The sequence below is a fragment of the Vulpes lagopus genome, chromosome 1 (assembly GCF_018345385.1).
Source record: "Vulpes lagopus strain Blue_001 chromosome 1, ASM1834538v1, whole genome shotgun sequence".
Lineage (NCBI taxonomy): Eukaryota > Metazoa > Chordata > Mammalia > Carnivora > Canidae > Vulpes > Vulpes lagopus.
In genome coordinates, this window is record NC_054824.1 from 61,554,092 (window position 1) to 61,574,349 (window position 20,258).

A 20,258-nucleotide genomic window follows, 5' to 3' on the forward strand; every position below is an offset into this window, starting at 1 on the left:
GTTTTTTTTGTTTTTTGTTTAATATAATGGGAGGAGGGGGAATAAATGACCTCCAAGGTCTTCTTCGGTTCTGACTTCGGGAATTGGGGAGAGCACTTCCGGTGGGAGGAGGGAATACGGAAAGGAAGAGGAAAGGGCGGCGTAGAGGAAGAGGTGTCGCCCGTTGCCGAGGTGGCACCGGCGACTCCGCCCCAGCGCTCTCCTAGGGCCCCCAGCTTTCCGCTGGGTCAGCGGAAATGAGCCGCAGCTCCGGGCGAGTGGCGGAGCCCGAGAGCTGGGCGGGCGGCGCCGCTGGCTGAGCCCGGTCCCGCCTCGCCGCGGCGGCCGCTGACCTGTGCGCGCGGGCGGTGACAGTGGCCGCCCGGGGGTGCTCGGTCTCTGCGCGCCACGCCCCCGCTCGCCCGTCCTTCGGAGGCACGCCCCCTCCCGCCTCTCCGCTTAGACCCCCTCGGGGGCCCAGGCGGGGCCCAAACCTCTGCCAGCATCGCCGCCATCGTCTGCGCTGCGTCCCTAGCTCAGCGAAGGACAGGCCTCGCGCCGGGACCCCCATCGACTTCTGAGGTGGCCAGAGCCCCGCCGCGGCCCCTGCCCCTACCCTGGGTTTTCCTCTGCACACTCGCCCACCGGCCGCGCGCCCGCTCGATCTCGCGTCCCCCTATCCTAGTTCCACAGTGCCTTGGGGTTCTCGTTTATCCCGTCTAGCCTCCTCCCTTGCACCTTCCCACGCGCCCCCAGCTCCTCGGGTCCACCTACCTCTCGCCGCTCACCCACCGTGTCTCCTGTGCACCCTGTCCTGGGTCTCCCATCGCCCCCACCGGCCCTGCTGCTCCAGTGTCCCCAGTCCTCGCCCCTGCAGCCCACCAGCGTCTCCTCCCGGCCCATCGCGCCTTGCCCTCACCCCACCCCAACCCACCGACAGTTCTCCGGATCTCTTGTCTCCTTGACACACTCCTGCGCTTCAACCATCAGACTTAATGTCCTTTTCCAGGCACTCAGGGTCTCACTCCCCAACACACACGCCCACCCCCACACCCCTCCGGGCTTTATATATCTCCTCAGGGCTGCTGCCTGTCCCAGGGCCTTGGGATTCACTTGTAACTCCAAGGTTGCCCTGCCCACACTGTCCCCTTCCCACTGCTCCAAACCAACCCACTCCAGTTTGCAGGGCCTTCAAAACCCCCTTTCAACCAAATTTTGTGTTCTTAGAACAAACACCCCAGTGTTCCCCTGCTTAGGTCTGGCCCCACCCAGCCTGCAGCAGGCAACTCCTGGGCGCTGCTTTACTCCAGCCAACTGGACAGCTGTTACCACATTTGCTTCCCCAATTCCTGGACGTCCTTGATTTTCTGAACTCCCACTCTCATTTTAGCTTGCCTGTTCTCTTTTCCTTGTGTGTCTCAGGTGCCAGAATGGTGGGGGAACTCCGCTACAGGGAATTCAGAGTGCCTCTGGGACCTGGCTTGCATGCCTACCCAGATGAGCTGATCCGCCAGCGGGTAGGCCACGATGGGCATCCTGAGTACCAGATCCGCTGGCTCATCCTCAGGCGTGGGGATGAAGGGGAAGGGGGCTCTAGCCAAGTGGACTGCAAGGCTGAGCATATCCTACTGTGGATGTCCAACGACGAGATCTATGCCAACTGCCACAAGATGCTGGGCGAGGACGGCCAGGTCATCGGCCCCTCTCAGGAGATCACAGGGGAGGCTGGGGCCCTGGACAAATCTGTGTTGGGGGAAATGGAAACTGATGTGAAGTCTTTAATTCAGAGGGCCCTCCGGCAGCTGGAAGAGTGTGTGGGTACCATCCCTCCTGCTCCTTTACTTCACACTGTCCATGTACTCAGCGCCTATGCCAGCATTGAGCCCCTGACTGGGGTATTCAAAGATCCAAGGGTCCTGGACCTGCTCATGCACATGTTGAGTAGTCCTGATTATCAGATTCGCTGGAGTGCAGGCCGGATGATACAAGCCCTGGCCTCCCATGATGCTGGTGAGGAACAGTGTGGGGAGAAAAGAAGGGGAAGCTGGTTAGCTTGGGGCCTCACATGACACTGTGGCAAAAGCCTCTGCCTCATCAGTGCCTGAATAATTCTGTTGTCCTTGTCTTTGAGTTGGAAGAAAAGGAGATAGGAAGGTAGATAGAGACATCTCTGTAGGAAGAGGAAGGACAGGTTGTGGGTTGGGTGGGGAAGTGCCTGACTGGCTTATTCAGAAGAGCATGCAACTCTTCATGTCAGGGTTGTAAGTTCACCTTTTGGGGCATAGAGTTTACATTTATTTATTTATTATTTAATTTATTTATTTATTCATAGGGGTGGGCAGAGACATAGGTAGAGAGAGAAGCAGGCTCCATGCAGGGAGCCCAATGTGGGACTTGATCCTGGGTCTCCAGGATCATGCCCTAGGCCTGAGGCAGGTGCTAAACCACTGGTGCTAAACCGCTGAGCCACCCAGGGATCCCTAGAATTTACTTTAAAAAAAATTAGAAAAGAAAGAGAAAGGACTGAATCCTCAAGAATCTCACATTAATCGAATCTCTACGCAAAGGAAGAGTTAAGGTATTTGATTACTGCAGGATATATATGTATATGAAATATGAATATAGGAAAGATAGAAAGTTTTTTTTAAGCTAATTAGCAAAACATTTCATCCCCAAAGGGTGACAAAGGGATTGGGCTGAGAGAGAAGAGGGTCTAGGAGGAATGCCCGGAAGGGCAATGTGAGCAGTTACTGACTGGGTGTGAGTTTCAGGGACTCGGACCCAGATCCTTCTGTCACTAAGCCAGCAAGAGGCCATTGAGAAACACCTGGATTTTGACAGCCGCTGTGCTCTGCTGGCTCTGTTTGCACAGGCCACACTCTCTGAACACCCTATGTCTTTCGAAGGCATCCAGCTGCCACAGGTATTCTGTGGGGAGGTTTTGGTGGGGGGGCTATAAACAAGACCGAAGTACCAAGCCTTTTCACCCTCCTTTAAAGGATGGTATGGAAAAAGGAGCTAAAGCTGGGACAAGGTGGATGTAGGCCAAAGATTGCATCCTACAGGTCCCAGGAAGGCTACTCTTCTCCCTGGTGAAGCGCTATTTGCACGTCACTTCCCTTCTGGACCAGCTGAATGACAGTGCTGCAGAACCAGGAGCCCAGAACAACTCTGGTCCCGAGGAGTTGAGTGGGGAAAGGGATCGACTGGAGCTGGAGTTCAACATGGCCATGGGCACCTTGATCTCAGAGCTGGTGCAGGCCATGCGCTGGGACTGGGCCTTGAGCAGACAAAGGCCCTTGGCACGGTCCTCCTGCTCCATCTTCCAGCCCCAACTGGCAGAAGCTGGCCTCGGGCTGCCACCCACCCGGGCCCAGCCCTCCATTAGGAGGTCAAGGAGGTTCCGCCCTCGCTCTGAGTTTGCAAGTGGCAATACTTATGCCTTGTATGTGCGAGAGACGCTGCAGGCTGGGATGCGAGTGCGCATGCTGGATGACTACGAGGAGGTCAGCGCTGGGGATGAGGGAGAGTTCCGTCAGAGCAACAATGGCGTGCCCCCCGTGCAGGTGAGCCAGGACATGTGTGAGATGCTGTCAGGGCTCTAGCTGGGGAAGCATAACTGGAGCTTCCATACAGGGGGCTCTGGCAGGCCACCCATGGAAAAAAAAAACCCTGTGGGGATTGGAGTGGTGAAAAGAGGTCAGGGAAGTGAGAAGGGGGGCCATTTGGAGGGCTGAGAAAATCAGGGTTGGGTAGGCTATGAGGTCAGGAAGACTCACTCCCAGGAAAAAACTGATAAAGCAAGACTTTCCCAAAGGTCAGGGTCAGAGAGAGAGTAGCTGAGACCAGGAGGAAGTGTGGGGACGGGTGGGTGGGAGGAGAAGCAGAGCCTATTCCCATAGGACAGGTCATCCTTTGTGTGTGTGTGTGTGTTCTCCGTATGCCAGCATTGTGTTCTATGGAGGTTGCTCTAAACCTGGCCAGGTGGTCAGCCTGAGGGCTGTATGTCCTCATCACTGGGCCACAGCATAGCCAGTCTTGAAGTGAGCCATCTCTTCTTCCCTCTCTTTTTTCCCATATCCACCAGGTGTTGTGGGAGTCGACGGGCCGCACCTACTGGGTACACTGGCACATGCTGGAAATTCTGGGCTTTGAGGAAGACATTGAGGATGTGGTTGAGGCCAATGAGTACCAGGGGGCAGTGGTCAGTGGAGCTCTGGGTGTAGGTGAGCCCCAAGAGGAAACAGGGTCAGCTCTGAGCACAGGAGCACAGGAACTGGGTAGGCAATGATATCCCTGTGCCCTCTGACCTGTTTCCATAGCTCTGCCTTCCTGGCGGTGGAAGCCCATGACAGAGCTCTATGCAGTGCCCTACGTGCTGCCTGAGGATGAGGATGCTGAGGAGAGTGAGCACCTGACCCAGGCGGAGTGGTGGGAGCTCCTCTTCTTTATCAAGAAGCTGGACGGGCCTGACCATCAGGAGGTTCTCCAGATCCTCCAGGAGAACCTGGATGGGGAGGTACCCAGCCTGGAGACACCCAGAAGTTGGAGGACTCAATACAAGGGCTGGACTGAGAGAGCATTTGGGAGGCTTAGGATGGGGAGTGGAGGACCACAGTGTAAGGGGCTGCAGAGGAAGGATCTAGAATGTTCAGAGGCATTGGAAAGCCATATGGGAGGAGGCAGCTGCCAGCCATGAGAGGTTCAGGATGGAGAGGCGTGTGCAGAGATCCCCACCCCTACTAAGTGCCTCTGGAACCTCTGTGCTGGCAGGGCTACCTGCAGTGAAACCTTCTCCCCGGTGACAGATTCTGGATGACGAGATCCTGGCTGAGCTGGCTGTGCCCATGGAGTTGGCCCAGGACCTACTGCTGGCTCTGCCACAGCGACTTGATGACAGCGCTCTCAGGGACCTGCTCAACTGCCGTGTCTACAGGAAATACGGGCCTGAGGCCCTGGCAGGGCACCCAGCTTACCCAACCCTTCTGGAAGCCCAGGCCCAGCCTCAGGAATCAGCAGGTGCAGCCAGAGTGGAAGGTGGGGTGCCAGACAGACTTTGCAGCAGCTCTGCAGACTGGTGTCTAGAAGGGCTTCAGCCTAGGAGAGGTGTCTATGCTGATTTTGTACCATTCTGTCTGGAAGAGTTGGCACCTAAGGAAAAATCTGATGCATAGAGCTGCTTCCTCCCATGAATGAGGGAGGATGGAAAGTCAGAAAATTGAAAGAGATTTGAAGCCTCATAAAGCCCCACATTGAACTTTTCCTGTTGTAGAGAAAGCCAAATTAATTGCATGCTTTTAAATATAGGGAAATGCTCTGCTGTTTGCAGACGGGAAGCTCCTATGCTATTTTAAGAATATAAAACATAAGATTTGTCACAGAGCTGTCTTTTAAATACATTGAGAGATGCTGTAAGATCCCCAAACTCATTTTAGCAGGATCTCCCCAAAAAACATTGTTAGGAAAAATTAGGAGTTATGAACGTGTCTGTCCTTTTCTGACCCTGACATCACCAACGATAGCCAACTCTTGTGATGTCCACCTTTCTGTAGGAAAAGAACCCCCAGCTCAGTATCCTGACACTCCTCTGTGGCGACTGCTGGAGGATTGTGGTCCACCTGGGAGAACCTTCCTGGATCTGGAGCGAGCTCTCAGCTCAGAGGGGCCCCAGGAGACAGAGATCAAGCCGTTCCTGCTGCAGCTGCAGCGGCAGCCCCAACCTTTCCTTATCCTGATGCAGAGCCTCGCCACCCCGGCAGCCAACAAGCCCCTGCACCTGACTGTTCTGAGGTGAGGGGGTGGGGAGGGGCATGGGGCAGAAGGGTCCCTGAGGCTAGCTACACATCTCTTTCCTCCCCACCCCCTCCCCAGAATCCTGATGCAGTTGGTAGACTTCCCCGAGGCGCTGCTGCTCCCCTGGCATGAGGCCATGGACGCCTGCATGGCCTGCCTGCGGTCACCAGACACTGACCGAGAGGTACTCCCATCTTGCTCTGGGGAGATGCTGGAGGGAGAGGCCGCAAGGAGGGCCTCTGGAGGGCACGATGGAGCCTTTGTGCTCCTGGTTTAGGATTTGTTTTTAAAATCAAATTTGATTTTTTCAAATAGGTAATATATTCATACAGGTCACAAATTAAAATGGCCTAACAAGGGATACACTGAGAATTCTCACTTCTACATGTTCTCACTTCCATCCAATTTTTCCAGCGCCTCTCCCCATGCCCTGTATTGGTTATGATTTGTATTAGTGTATGTGTCTTTCCTGTGTGCCCATTTGCAAATATAAACATGCCCAAGTGGATGATCTGATTTGCCATATCCTTTCTTACACAAAAGGTTACATTTATTTTACATTAGCCTCAGTGACTCCTGTTTGGCTGAGCTCCTGTTTAAGGGACAGGGAGATAAAGGAGGCGGAAGAGACATCACATCTCAGGATCCCCTGTCACAGAGAGGTCCTGGGCTTGGAACGCTTGGCAGTGGGTGTCTGCAATGCATGCCTTTGGCTGTTACCCAGATTTTCATTTCGGAGGTGGACTCACTGAGTGTCTCTCTCCGCCTCCTCCCTGCCATCAGGGTATCTGTGTTTGGGGCCTGAGCATCTCAAAATGCAGCCCCACAACTGCTTCTTGGGACATGGCCTAAAAAGGAACAAACTGGGAAGCTCTCTGCACCTATTGCCAACATAATCAGTAGTTGAGAACCCCAGGACAGCAGAGCATCTCAGCTTTTCTGTGACTGTTTGCCTGTTCTCTGACTGCACCCAGCCCTTTCATCTTCCCCCCTTCCTGACTTATTTCCTCACTCTGTCTGTTCACTGTTGTTGCCCCAGCAGCCAGCACACAGTGGGTGTGTAATCAGTACTCCTGAGGACACCCTGTGGCTTGTGCTTCATCCCTTTTCTTCACCAGCCTTGTCCCCGTGTCAGGTGCTCCAGGAACTGATCTTCTTCCTGCACCGCCTCGCTTCCGTGAGTAGGGACTATGCCGTGGTGCTGAATCAGCTGGGAGCCCGAGATGCCATCTCCAAGGCTCTGGAAAAGCATCTGGGCAAACTGGAGCTGGCTCAGGAGCTGCGGGACATGGTGTTCAAGTGTGAGAAGCATGCCCATCTCTACCGGAAACTCACCACCAACATCCTGGGAGGCTGTATCCAGGTCAGGAGGGAGGGAAGGGGGAAACTCGGGGGTTCGCAGCTGGGTAAGAATATGAACCCTGAGCAGTGGCAGTGGGATAAAGATGTATTCCTGAAGCCGGGAAAGGTAGGAGAGTCTAGTGGACCCCAGGGCATTTGTTCTCTGCACCCCCTTCCCTATCTGGTCCTGCTGTGTCAGGTTCCAGGGGAAGTCCCATTGCTGCTGGGTCTTGTTCCTCCATACATGTTTCCATATGTTCTCCACATGTGTCCCTCCCTCCTTCCTGTGCCCCTTCTCTCTGCTGTTCTGGCTGCAGATGGTGCTGGGCCAGATCGAAGACCACCGACGAACCCACCGACCCATCAACATCCCCTTCTTTGACGTGTTCCTCAGATATCTGTGCCAGGGTCTGTGCCTGTCCCCACATTACTCCACACTCCTATACCTGTGTCTGTTTCCTTCCATACCAACCAGGCTGTGACAGCCACCCCCTCCCACTTGCCCCCAGGTTCCAGTGTGGAAGTGAAGGAGGACAAGTGCTGGGAGAAAGTGGAGGTGTCCTCCAACCCGCACCGGGCCAGCAAGCTGACAGACCGCAACCCCAAGACCTACTGGGAGTCCAGCGGCAGCGCCGGCTCCCACTACATCACCTTGCACATGCACCAGGGCATTCTCATCAGGTAGCACACTCCACACGTGCACCTAGCTACACATATACGCTTTGTTGTGATTTCCTTGTGTTTGTCTTGGGGGAAGCACCATTCCCCCACCTTGAACCCAGATGTGACGAAAGGGGCCCCTTGGCTCTGTCTGTAGACGTGACTTGTTCCGGTTCTGATTGTTTCCTCTTCCCTGTTCCCAGGCAGCTGACTCTGCTAGTGGCTGGTGAAGACTCGAGCTATATGCCAGCCAGGGTGGTGGTGTTTGGGGGTGACAGCACCAACTCTCTTAACACGGAACTCAACTCGGTAAGGACTCCTATGCCATTAGACTACCCTTCACAGGGTCTGCCCTCCCGCCCAGACTCCTAACCTCCTAAATTCTTCCCTGTCCGAGCCCCTTAGAAAGTAGAATCCTTTCTCCCTGTGCCGTTGTGATGGTATCAGGCCCTGAGCAGTGAGGGTGGCACTGGGACCCCTTGGTCAGGACCCCACACTTGCGTGGGCTGAGGGAAGAAGAGAACAGGAGCAGACTCCTCATCCACACACGGGGAGCTGACAGCCCTCTCTGCGCTGCACCAGGTCAATGTGATGCCCTCTGCCAGCCGGGTGATCCTGCTGGAAAACCTGACCCGCTTCTGGCCCATCATCCAGATCCGCATAAAGCGCTGCCAACAGGTTTGGCAGGGACCTGGGGTGTGGTCTGGGTGTCTGGAGCTCTGGGTTCTATAACTGTTGCAGATTGTGAGCCAGAGCTCCAGCCTGGGGTGTGGACAGCTCCAGGAGGCAGGCACATAGGTGTGACTGCCTCCCCCCCAGCTCTGAGGAGAATGTGGGCCAGGTGAAAACAGGCCTATGCACCTCACAGGGCGGTATTGACACGCGCATTCGGGGGTTGGAGGTCCTGGGTCCCAAGCCCACATTCTGGCCAGTGTTTCGGGAGCAGCTGTGTCGTCACACACGCCTCTTCTACATGGTTCGGGCACAGGCCTGGAGCCAGGACATAGCAGAAGACCGCAGGAGCCTCCTGCACCTGAGCTCTAGGTGTGTGCGAGCATGTGTGTGTGGCTGTGTGTTTGTGAAAGGTAAGAGTAGTACAGGTGGCCCTAGGCAGGGTTCTGTGGAGGGTGTATATGGAGAGTTAACATGCTTGGGCAGGGGGCTGGAGTGTTCTGTGGTTTGGGGAAGGAAAGAAAGAATAAAGAGAAGAGATTTTTCTGGTGGGCTTGGAAGAGAATGTGCCAGTTAACACAGGGGAGCTTCAAAGCACTGGGTCGAGATTTGGTCTGGTTGCTAGGGGCTAGCCGGCAGCCTGAGGCTGGAGGGATGCTGGGGTAACTTATGCCTCGAGCCCCTGACACCTGCCTCCCCCATCCTCACCCCCAGACTCAATGGGGCTCTGCGCCAGGAGCAGAATTTTGCTGATCGCTTCCTCCCTGATGACGAGGCCGCCCAAGCACTGGGCAAGACCTGCTGGGAGGCCCTGGTCAGCCCCCTGGTGCAGAACATCACCTCCCCTGGTAACCACTGGGCCTGACCCCGGGCCCCACTAACCAGCCCCTTCTTGCTCTGCCCTAGAGCCACGTGCGTTATGTTCTTGGCCCTTTGGGTACTTGTGTTGGTTTGGTACCCCAGTGTCCCTCTCCTCCCAGTCCAGGGGCCATCTCCCTTCCCATGTTCTCCCAGGTGCCAGCTGACACCATAAAGACAGGGGGTGCCTAGCTACCTGCCTCCATCCCTGCCCCCCTGTACCTTCTGTCCAATCCCTCATTCTCGGTGCTTTCGTCCAGTCCAGCTTCTCCCACTGCCCTGGAGACATGCCCTGCCTTGGCTTGTTCTTCCCAACCTCCAGATGAGGATGGCATCAGCCCCCTGGGCTGGCTGCTGGACCAGTACCTGGAGTGTCGCGAGGCTGCCCACAACCCCCAGAGCCGCGCAGCTGCATTCTCCTCACGGGTGCGCCGCCTCACCCACCTGCTGGTGCACGTGGAGCCCTGTGAGGCGCCCCTTCCAGGAGCAGCTGCTCCCCGGACCAGTGAGTATCTGGGATTCGGGTGGGAGCTCGGTAAGAAGTGTTTCTCTGTGCCCCCTGCTCCTTCACTCAACAGCCTTCTGCCCCTCCTCACACTTTCCTTCCCTACCCACTCAGTCTGTTCATCTTCCAGGTTTGTGTCACCCCCACCCAGGAGCAGCATTTTGTGGTGGCAGCATGTCAGGAAGGGCCCCAGGGCTCCCCTTTGTCTGAGGATCCATGAGCTGAGAGGCTGCCCCCTGCCTAGCTCCTTCCCCTGTCTCCACAGAGAGCAGAAACAGAAGCCATGACTGGAGCTCCCTGGCTACCCGGGGGCTTCCCAGCAGCATCGTGAGAAACCTGACCCGCTGTTGGCAGGCCGTGGTGGAGGAGCAGGTGGGCAGGAGCTGGTGCCGGGGAGGGAGGGTGGAATTGGATAGTGGGTGGCATGCCGGGCTATCCCTTTACATGGGGACTGCTTCCCTCCAGGTGAACAACTTTCTGACGTCACACTGGCGGGATGATGATTTTGTGCCGCGCTACTGTGAACACTTTCATAATCTGCAGAAGTCGAGCTCCGAGCTGTTTGGGCCACGGGCAGCTTTCTTGCTGGCGCTGCAGAATGGCTGTGCCGGTGGCTTGCTGAAGCTCCCATTTCTCAAAGCTGCCCACGTAAGCCTCTAGCCCTCGCTTCTGCCCGGGGCCCCTCCCCACAAACCCTCCTTTTCCACCTCCTCAGAATGACTACCCTTCCATTCCCATTACAGCAAGGAACATGGATTGGTATATAACCAAGTTTTTGAAAATTCAAAGAAAAACAAATGGTGACAGTGTGCAGTCTTAATATATCTTTTTTATTTCATTTTATTTTTTTTAGTCCTAATATATCTTAATATGCCTTCTGTCTCTTTTTTTAATAAAGATTTTATTTTTTATTTTTTTAAGGTTTTATTTATTTATTCATGAGAGACACAGAGAGAGAGGCAGAGACACAGGCAGATGGAGAAGCAGGCTCCTTGCAGGGAGCCTGATGTGGGACTGGATACCAGGGCCCCAGTATCATGCCCTGAGCTGAAGGCAGGTGCTCAACCGCTGAGCCACCCAGGCATCCCAACTACCCAGGCTGGCTGGCTGGCTGGCTGGCTTATTTATTTGTTTGTTTTTGAGAGAGAGTGCACGCACAAGCAGGAGGAGGGCCAGAGGAAGAGAGAGCAGCAGACTCCCCGCTGAGTAGGGAGCCTGACACTGGGCTTGATCCCAGGAACCTGGGATTAGGATGTGAGCTGAAGGCAAATGCTTAACTGACTGAGCCACCCAGGTGCCCTTGACCATTATATTAAAAGCCTTTTTCAAGGGTGCCTGGGTGGCTCAGTCAGCGAAGCATCTGCTTTCAGCTCAGGTCCTGATCTCAGGGTCTGGGATTGAGCCCTGCATCAGCCCCACATCAGCCCCACATCAGGCTCCCTGCTCAGCGGGAAACCTACTTCTCCCTCTCCCTCCACCCCTCTGCTCCTGTTCTCTCTCTCTCTCAAATAAATAAAATCTTAAATAAATAAATAAATAAATGCCTTTTTCAGTGTTGCTCTTTGTCCTTATTTTTTATTTTTGTATAAATTCCATCTAATGAATGTATTGGAATTTGCTCTGCCATTCCCAGCATTCCATAAATATTTAATAAGTGCTTAAAGTGTGTCCGACACTGTGATAAGAGCTGAAGATAGACAAAGTCCCTCTCCTCCAATCGATAGTCTTCCAGGGAAGGGGTACAGTTGGGCAGATGATAAAGTAGGACAGGCTAAGCATGCTGGCAAGCTGACAGTGCTGCAGGAGGAGCTGAGGCAGTGGCTGCTCAAGCCGCTTCCGGCCGTTCTGCTGAGCCAGTGACATTGCAGCGTGACCAACTGTGCACATAAATCATTTCCTTGCATCAAATTATTGTTATTAGTCTTTAGCCATGTTCAGTATGGAAAGAAACAGCTCTTAATTGTTACCTCGGGGCAGCCTGGGTGGCTCAGCGGTTTAGCGCCGCCTTCAGTCCAGGACGTGATCCTGGAGACCCAGGATCGAGTCCCATGTCAGGCTCCCTGGATGGAGCCTGCATCTCCCTCTGCCTGTGTCTCTGCCTCTCTCTCTGTGTCTCTCATAAATAAATAAATAAAATCTTTTTTTAAAAAATTGTTAACTTGTACAACAGTTAACAGTTTTAAAAGAGTTTGGTAAAAGTGTTGACCAACTTAGGAAGCAGCTCAGCTGTTCATATCTACTTCCTCAGACCTTCCTCTGCTCCCATTTACCTCCTCCAGTTGCTTGTCCATGATTTTCCTGTGCCCCTCTCATTGCCCAGGTGAGTGAGCAGTTTGCCCGGCACATTGACCAGCGGATCCAGGGCAGCCGGATTGGTGGAGCCCGGGGAATGGAGATGCTGGCGCAGCTGCAGCGGTGCCTGGAGACAGTCCTAATTTTCTCTGGCCTGGAGATAGCCACCACCTTCGAGCATTACTACCAGTGAGTGGGCCTAGGGAGTGGCGGAGTGAGTGCTGGGGTGGGGAGCAAATGACAGGGGCTGGGACAGCTCCAGCTCATGGAACCTGAGGGTCTGGGGTGGTGGCAGGCACTGAGGCTCACCTGCTCTGTGTGTGCTGCAGGCACTACATGGCCGACCGTCTCCTGGGCGTGGGCTCCAGCTGGCTGGAGGGGGCTGTACTGGAGCAGATCGGTCCCTGCTTCCCCAACCGCCTCCCCCAGCAGATGCTACAGAGCCTGAGCACCTCTGAGGAGCTGCAGCGACAGTTCCATGTCTACCAGCTCCAGCGGCTCGATCAGGAGCTCCTGAAGCTAGAGGACACCGAGAAGAAGATACAGGTGGGCTCCAGCGGAAGGAGGCGAGGAGCAGGCCAGTGGAGGCCCAGCAGCTGTCGGGAACCCTGTGTTTCTTCTTCAGGGGGGCCATGAGACCAGTGACAAGGAACACAAGGGAGAGAAGGCAGAGGAAGCAGAGGGAGCTGCGGTCACAAACGTGGTGGTAGAGGAGGAGGAGGAGGAAAATGAGGATCTCTACTATGAGGGGGCAATGCCCGAAGTGTCCGTGCTAGTCCTGTCACCTCGCTGCTGGCCCATTGCCTCCATCTGCCACACGCTGAACCCCAGAACCTGCCTGCCCTCCTACCTCAGGGGCACTTTGAACCGATACTCCAACTTCTACAGCAAGAGTGAGGAGTCAGAAAAAAGATGGGATTTGGGGAAAGAGCCTGGGGTGGGGGTGGGCCTTGGGTGGGAGCCTCGGTGGGCTGGATTTGAGAAGAAAGGGCAGGAGCTTAGGTTTGGGGTGAGGGCTGGGACTGTCAATCACCAGGTCCCCGGGCTGTTGCCTTTTCTGTCCTTAAAATAAACAAAGGACTTTCTTGAAAGAACAGGGCGGGGTGGGGGGGATAGATGCAAGGGAACTTGAGACCACTGGAAAGGACTTCCCTTCCGTGGCAGAGGTCTGGCTTCTGGTCACTCATCGTAATCTAAGCTCGCCACTGGTCCTGGGCTGGGCAGCAACATAGGAAGGGGAAGAGACTCAGAGCCTGCCCTCGGAGGGCTCCCAGACTAACCAGGGAGACCTCATTCCTACTCTTCTGGATATTCGTTTGATGAGAGCCCCAGGCCTTCCTCACTTCATGGTTTCCCCCCACCCCCAAAATGGGGAACTTCTGGAAGGCACTGATCAGAGTCCCCCGGCACAAGACTTACCTGAGGCAGACACAGAGAAGGCTGCTCCAGAAGTTCAGACCTGGAACCACAGTGTCTGTAAACGCTGGCTGCATACTATGCAGGGATTAGCAGGGGTAGGGCTCAACCAACAGTCCCCCCGTCACCAGCCCTGACACCCTTCTCTCCCTGGTCCTTCTCAGGTCAGAGCTACCCGGCCTTGGAGCAGGGCCCGAAGAGGCGGCTGCAGTGGACGTGGCTGGGCCGGGCCGAGCTGCAGTTTGGGGACCAGACCCTACACGTGTCCACTGTCCAGATGTGGCTGCTGCTGTATCTCAATGACCTGCAGGTGGCCCGGCCCAGCTAGGCAGCCCTGCTTTCTGCACCTTGTCTCTCACCCCTCTTCCCTAAACCTCACCTCCCTGTCCTTCCTCCCTCAACCTCCTCTGTCCCACCGTTTAAGGAGGCCCTGAATATTTCCCTTCTCCTCTAAGGCTGTGTCCGTGGAAAGTCTGCTGGCACTCTCGGGGCTCTCTCCAGACATGCTCAATCAGGCGATCACACCTCTCACCTCTTTGAGAGGCCCCCTGGACCTTCGAGAGGAAAAGGATGTCCCAGGAGGTATAGACCTGGGTCAGAGGGGCCTCTGCTTTCAGCCTCTCTGTGGGCTCCCTGCTATGACTAGCGCTTATTTCAGGTGTGCTCAAGATTCGAGATGCCAGCGAGGAGCCCAGGCCAAGGAGGGGCAACGTGTGGCTCATCCCACCTCAGGTGTACCTGAAAGCTGAGGATGAAGAGGGCCGGAACTTGGAGAAGAGGCGGAACCTTCTAAACTGCCTCATTGTCCGGATCCTCAAGGCCCACGGGGACGAGGGGCTGCATATCGATCAGCTTGTCTGTCGGGTAGGTGGGGGTGGGTAGCCAACAGGAGGTTTGTCCACCTTTGAAGCACTTGCTTCACCATGGAGCCTATAGATGTCTGAGGAGTGAGGTTGGGCATGCCTGATGGCCTCAGGGCGCACCAGCTGGCAGCTTGTGCCTGGAGTAGGAGCTAGAGGTAGAGGAAGCTGTGTCTCCCACCTGCTACACCCTCCTCCCTGTCCTTCCTAGGTCCTGGATGCTTGGCAGAAGGGCCCATGTCCTCCCAGGGGTTTGGTCAGCAGCCTTGGTAGGGGGTCTGCCTGCAACAGTACCGACGTCCTCTCCTGCATCCTGCACCTCCTGGGCAAGGGCACGGTGAGGCGCCATGATGACCAGCCCCAGATGCTGTCCTATGCAGTCCCCATGACTGTGATGGAGCCTCACACCGAGTCCTTGAACCCGGGTTCCTCAGGCCCCAACCCACCCCTCACCTTCCACACCCTGCAGATTCGCTCTCGGGGGGTGCCCTATGCCTCCTGCACAGGTACCCAAAGCTTCTCTACCTTCCGGTAGCCCTGGAAGTGGGATCAGGGCTTTCTCCACAAATAAAATGCAGGAGTTTGATTACATGGCCTGTGTGGTGACTGCTAAGGGATCTGACAGGGGCAGCAGAGACTTTCCTGGCTGAAAGGGGACAGGAGACCTCCAGCTCTGAGGCTGTATCATTCCATGCCAGGAGTCAGGTAGGGTGAAGATGGCAGCCTGGGGAGAATGGTGGAGGGAGTCAGGTGTGACTCAGTACCCTCCTCTTGGGAGAGGGATTAAGTGGGCGGGATGGACCTCCAGCCCTTCTCAGAGAGGATGTGGTCACAAGTGCTTTGACCTGGCAGGCTGGAGACCCAAATCCCCCTTGCCACTCGCTGGATGGCGTTCTAACTTGGGGAGATTAATTAAGCAGGGCTCCATTGTTTTCATTTGTGGAATTGGACTAGAGTCACTGTGGGTTCTGATGAGCACTAGGTATGGGAGCATTTTACATGCCGAGTCCCTCTTTTGGCCATCACACCCTGCAGCGAGTGTAATGCATGGCATCTTCCCCAGGTAGGCTGATGAGGTGAAGGTAAGATAAAGGACCCTTGGGATCCCTGGGTGGCACAGCGGTTTGGTGCCTGCCTTTGGCCCAGGGCGCGATCCTGGAGACCCGGGATCGAATCCCACGTCGGGCTCCCGGTGCATGGAGCCTGCTTCTCCCTCTGCCTGTGTCTCTGCCTCTCTCTCTCTCTCTCTGTGACTATCATAAAAAAAAAAAAAAAAAAAAAAGATAAAGGACCCTTGTGGCTGCTGCAGGCACCCTGGAGCCTGAATGCATGTTCTTCTGGAAGCTTTAGGATCTGGGTTAGAAGCAGACCCAGAAGGAACTGCAGCTCCCTTGAGCCCCTCCCTGCTGCCTACTCACCTGGTCGTGCAGAGCTGCACTCACCAAAGCCAGACCCCCACTAGGAACACGGGTGGACCACTGTTAGGGGGGTCTGCTCTGTGCTGCTATGATGATCCTGGCCCCACCCACACTGAGACAGGGCAGATCAGGCTGGGGGGCCCAGGGCCAAGGGTGGAGCTCTGCATCTTGGCAGGGGCCATTAGAGGAGTCAGGAAGGACTGACCTGGGCATCCTGAGCCCAAGGTTCTTGCAGCCAAGAGATGACTAGAAGGCTACTGAAGAAAGGGGTGGGGGAGGAGTGAAGAAGAGTCAGGTGGTGAGAGAGGGCACAGAGGCCAGGCAGGGGGAACTGGGTGCCACCCAAGACAGATTTAGAACAGAATCTGTAAGGGGAAAAGGCCAAGGCTTGGGAGAGTCAGGATGCCCAGGACAAGACAGCAAAACAGAGGACAAACAGGGTGGTCACAGAGGGCCCATGCTTGCTTTCCTTTGAGTATGGTGGTCCCATGGGGCTGTTGGTGATTCTCAGAGCAGAACCATCTTGTTGGTTCATGCTATACCATGAGGCCGAAAACTGGGAGCAGGCCAGGGGGGCACCCAGCCTCAGGGCACACGGGTTGCTACAGTTACTTGGGTGCCTCTCTACCTTTGTGCCAGAGATCACAGCCTAGCTTTTGTATTGGCCTAGGCCATGCCTTTATTCTTTAATTTTTTTTCTTTTTTTCTTTTTTTTAAGATTTTAGGGCAGCCCTGGTGGCCCAGTTTAGCGCCGCCTTTGGCCTAGGGTGTGATCCTGGAGACCCGGGATCAAGTCCCACGTTGGGTTCCCAGCGTGGAGCCTGCTTCTCCCTCTGCCTGTGTCTCTCTGCCTCTCTCTCTCTGTGCCTTTTTAATAAAATTTTTAAAAAAGATTTTTATTTATCCATTCATGACAGAGAGATAGTGACACAGGCAGAGGGAAAGGTAGGCTCCCCGTGAGGAGCCCGATGTGGAACTCGATCCCAGGACCCCAGTATCACACTCTGAGCCGAAGGCAGACGCTCAACTGCTGAGCCACCCAAGTGCCCCCATACCCTTATTTTTGAGCTAGCTCTCAGGGGCTAGAACCTTTTGCCTTTTTCAGGATTCTTGTGCTCTTTATGAGCCTATCCTCCATCAGAAACCCAGAGAGACTTCATGCTGTAGTAGCCAGATCAGAATGTACCATGCAGGTGACAGGATGGGACTCTCCCACTGCTACCCCTTACGCTGCTGCTGGGCTCCCGCGTGGGCTAAGCTGTAGGTTTAACCTCTTATTCACCCCTGCTCAGTCACCCTGCCCATCAGTGTCCCACAGAGTGCCTACCTGCTTATCTGCAATGGACGAGTCTCTTGCAATTCTTATGGGAAGGATATACTGGCCGTGGTAGCTCCAACACCCTGCACATTCCTGCCTGCAACCCAGCTCCTGTGTTACACACTGTCCTCAGCACACAATCTAACCCCACCCCCAGATTCTGGCCCAATTTGTCCAAAGCCAGCCATCCAGGTGAACAGTCCTGACTGCCCTCTCACCAGCACCAGGGATGATATGCAGCCCCTCCCCTGCCCTAAGGACTTGCCATCCCTACAGTGCACACGCTTCCTGTCTGACTTGGACAGAGGTTTGCTCCTGTACCCCTTGAGAGATCCTCCTCACAGCCTCGGTTCCTTATATCCCAGACACCTGGCTGACTGGTATGCAAGCGATCACATATTGGTTCCACTTACATAAAATGTCTCAAAATAGGCAAATCTAGAAAGTGGTATAGTGGCTGCCTAGAGCTGGGGAGACTGGGAAGAAATGGGGAGTGTCCGCTAGAAGGTATGGGATTTCTTTTTGGAGTGTCAAAAATATTACAAAATTGTGGTTGTGCAACTCTTAATATACTAAAAACTACTGAATTGTACAATTTAAATGGGTAAACCATATAATATGGAATTATATCTCAATATATTGCCAATAAAAAAAACAAAACAGGGATCCCTGGGTGGCGCAGCAGTTCAGCGCCTGCCTTTGGCCCAGGGCGCGATCCTGGAGACCCGGGATCGAATCCCATGTTGGGCTCCCGGTGCATGGAGCCTGTTTCTCCCTCTGCCTATGTCTCTGCCTTTCTCTTTCTCTCTCTCTGTGACTATCATAAATAAATTAAAAAATTAAAAAAAAAAAATAGACCAACTAACCCGTAGCTATAGCTCAAGGCTTTCCCATGTCTCCTGTGTCCTTGAGATGAAGGGGAAAAGGTCTGGAGGTGGGGGCAGCAATACAGCCTCGTGATAGACACACCCATTTTGACCCCTTCATCTGAAGCCCCTTCTCATTGCTTGGAAACTCCACACAAATCACCTTGGAACATAGAGCTCATCTCCCACCACATAGTTGGCTTTCCCAGCAATCCCCTTGTAACATAACCAAGGCTTAGCTAATCAAATGTGTCTGCCAGGGATTTCTCAATCTAGGTAGGCCAGGAAAGAAAGTGGAGTAACTCTGGTGGCAACAGGAAGAGCTTCACCACACTCTGGTTCCAAGATAGGATTTAGGGTGCTTTTAACTGCTCATACCTGTCTGCCAACCATCACTCCTTATTTTTTTATTTTAATTTTTTTTTTTAGCTTTTCTCAAGTCTTAGTGTTTCTGTGAATCCAAGCGTTCAATACTTTTGCTCTTCTCAGTCAGACTCTGTTCTTTGGCTCTAAAGTAGGATTGACACATGACAAGAGACTCTGTAGCACTGGATCCCTCCCGGCAAGGCAACTTATCCTGGTAGCTTCAGCCCTCAGCTTACAATCACTGGGAGATGAACATTTTAGGCTCATCTCACACTTAAACATCTTTTCCATCATCCCTGAAGCATCAAGCATTAGCCTAGCTTCTGATTCTCTCTCTTCCTTTTCCTGATAGCTACTTTTAATTTTTATTATTTTTTAAAAGATTCTATTTATTTATTCATGAGACACAGACAAAGAGAGAGGCAGAGACACAGGCAGAGGGGGGGAGCAGGCTCCATGCAGGGAGCCCGATGCGGGACTCAATCCCCAGACCCCGGATCACACCCTGAGCCAAAGGTAGATGCTCAACCACTGAGCCACCAGGCGTCGCTGATAGCTACTTTTAAGATATCTTTCCCATATTTTATAATTTCTCACGATTTATCAAATTAAAAAAAAAAAAAAACTCTATGCCCAATATGGGGCTTGAACTCTCACAACCCCAAGATCAAGAGTCACACACTTTACCAGCTGAGGCAGCTATCAATTCTTTTTTTCAGTCCTGCTTAAAATTAACTAGGCTTGGGACACCTGGGTGGCTCAGTGGTTTGGCGCCTGCCTTTGGCCCAGGACGTGATCCTGGAGACCCGGGATCAAGTCCCACATCAGGCTCCCTGTATGGAGCCTGCTTCTCCCTCTGCCCGTGTCTCTGCCTCTCTCTCTGTATCTCTCATTAATAAATAAATAAAATCTTAAAAAAAAAAAAAACACACACACAAAAATTAGGCTTTCTGAGGCTTAGGATTGATAAATTTCAATTCTACAAAATTCTCAGCTTCTTTGAAATATTCTCTCTTCTGGGGATACCTGGGTGCCTCGGCGATTGAGTGTCTGCCTTTGGCTCAGGGCGTGGTCCCGGAGTCCCGAGTCAAGTCCCACATTGGGCTCCCTGCATGGAGCCTGCTTCTCCCTCTGCCTGTGTCTCTGCCTCTCTTTCTGTGTCTCTCATGAATAAACATAACCTTTATTTATTTATTTATTTTTAAAAATTTTTTAAAGATTTATTTATTTATGATAGAGAGAGAGAGAGGCAGAGACACGGGCAGAGGGAGAAGCAGGCTCCATGCCGGGAGCCTGACATGGGACTTGATCCCGGGACCCCAGGATCGCACCCTGGGCCAAAGGCAGGCACAAAACCACTGAGCCACCCAGGGATCCCCTAAATAAAACCTTAAAAAAAAAATTCTCTCCTTTGGAATTGATTATATGTATCACACCTTCTCAATCTATCTTCCATATTTTTTAACCTTTCGCTTAGTTTCCATTTCTCTGTATCCCTGTGCTCCACCTGTGTAACTTCAGATGTACTTCCACTTCATTCTCCTCTTAGGTATGTCTAATCTGTTGTTTAACGATAAAGTTTCTAACTTCAAATAGTTTAACGTTCATTTTTAAAAGCTTTATTTTCTATCAGACCAATTCGGTCCTTTTAGAGATTTTCTTTAGTCATACTTTAAGTATAAGCAAGACATCTTATGTTTTGTGTTTTTTTTTTTAAGATTTATTTATCTATTTTAGAGAAAGAGAGCGAGAGAATCTCAGCAGACTCCTGTTAAGCAAGGACACAGGGCTCAATCCCATGACCCTGAGATCATCAGAACCAAGCCAAAATCATGAGTCGGATGCTTAACCTACTGAGCCATCCAGGAGCCCCTATATTTTGTATTTCGTATTTCTAACATGTCTTTGTTGGTC

At 53.5% G+C, this 20,258-nt stretch overlaps 1 protein-coding gene across 3 annotated transcripts; it reads left to right on the top strand.

The window, feature by feature from the left end:
- Positions 1-143: 143 nt before the first annotated feature.
- On the top strand, positions 144-14,965 carry CUL7 (cullin 7). Of its 3 annotated transcripts, none has more exons than XM_041753694.1 (26): positions 144-561; positions 1,402-1,989; positions 2,751-2,902; positions 3,045-3,545; positions 4,067-4,205; positions 4,302-4,498; positions 4,788-5,016; positions 5,532-5,769; positions 5,851-5,956; positions 6,908-7,135; positions 7,431-7,521; positions 7,623-7,794; positions 7,977-8,082; positions 8,356-8,451; positions 8,642-8,817; positions 9,160-9,293; positions 9,569-9,808; positions 10,074-10,180; positions 10,274-10,456; positions 12,129-12,289; positions 12,430-12,646; positions 12,726-12,993; positions 13,681-13,826; positions 13,972-14,098; positions 14,175-14,380; positions 14,588-14,965. In XM_041753694.1, exons 2-26 carry the CDS (start codon positions 1,410-1,412, stop codon positions 14,909-14,911), a joined length of 5,124 nt encoding a protein of 1,707 aa, XP_041609628.1. In that variant the 5' UTR covers positions 144-561; positions 1,402-1,409; the 3' UTR covers positions 14,912-14,965. The 3 variants fall into 3 exon arrangements, with proteins under 3 accessions (XP_041609628.1, XP_041609646.1, XP_041609637.1); XM_041753712.1 differs by having other exon boundaries at positions 145-561; positions 9,626-9,808; XM_041753703.1 differs by having other exon boundaries at positions 145-561; positions 4,788-4,998.
- The last annotated feature ends 5,293 nt before the right edge of the window (positions 14,966-20,258 follow it).

What these genes read in the sequence shown, in the direction of transcription:
- CUL7 (XM_041753694.1), top strand. Translation starts at nt 1,410, where the DNA reads ATGGTGGGGGAACTCCGCTACAGGGAATTCAGAGTGCCTCTGGGACCT. An exon ending in AGGTGCAGCCAGAGTGGAAG is followed by an intron (nt 5,017 to 5,531) that starts GTGGGGTGCCAG and finishes ACCTTTCTGTAG; the next exon opens with GAAAAGAACCCCCAGCTCAG. An exon ending in CATTTCTCAAAGCTGCCCAC is followed by an intron (nt 10,457 to 12,128) that starts GTAAGCCTCTAG and finishes CTCATTGCCCAG; the next exon opens with GTGAGTGAGCAGTTTGCCCG.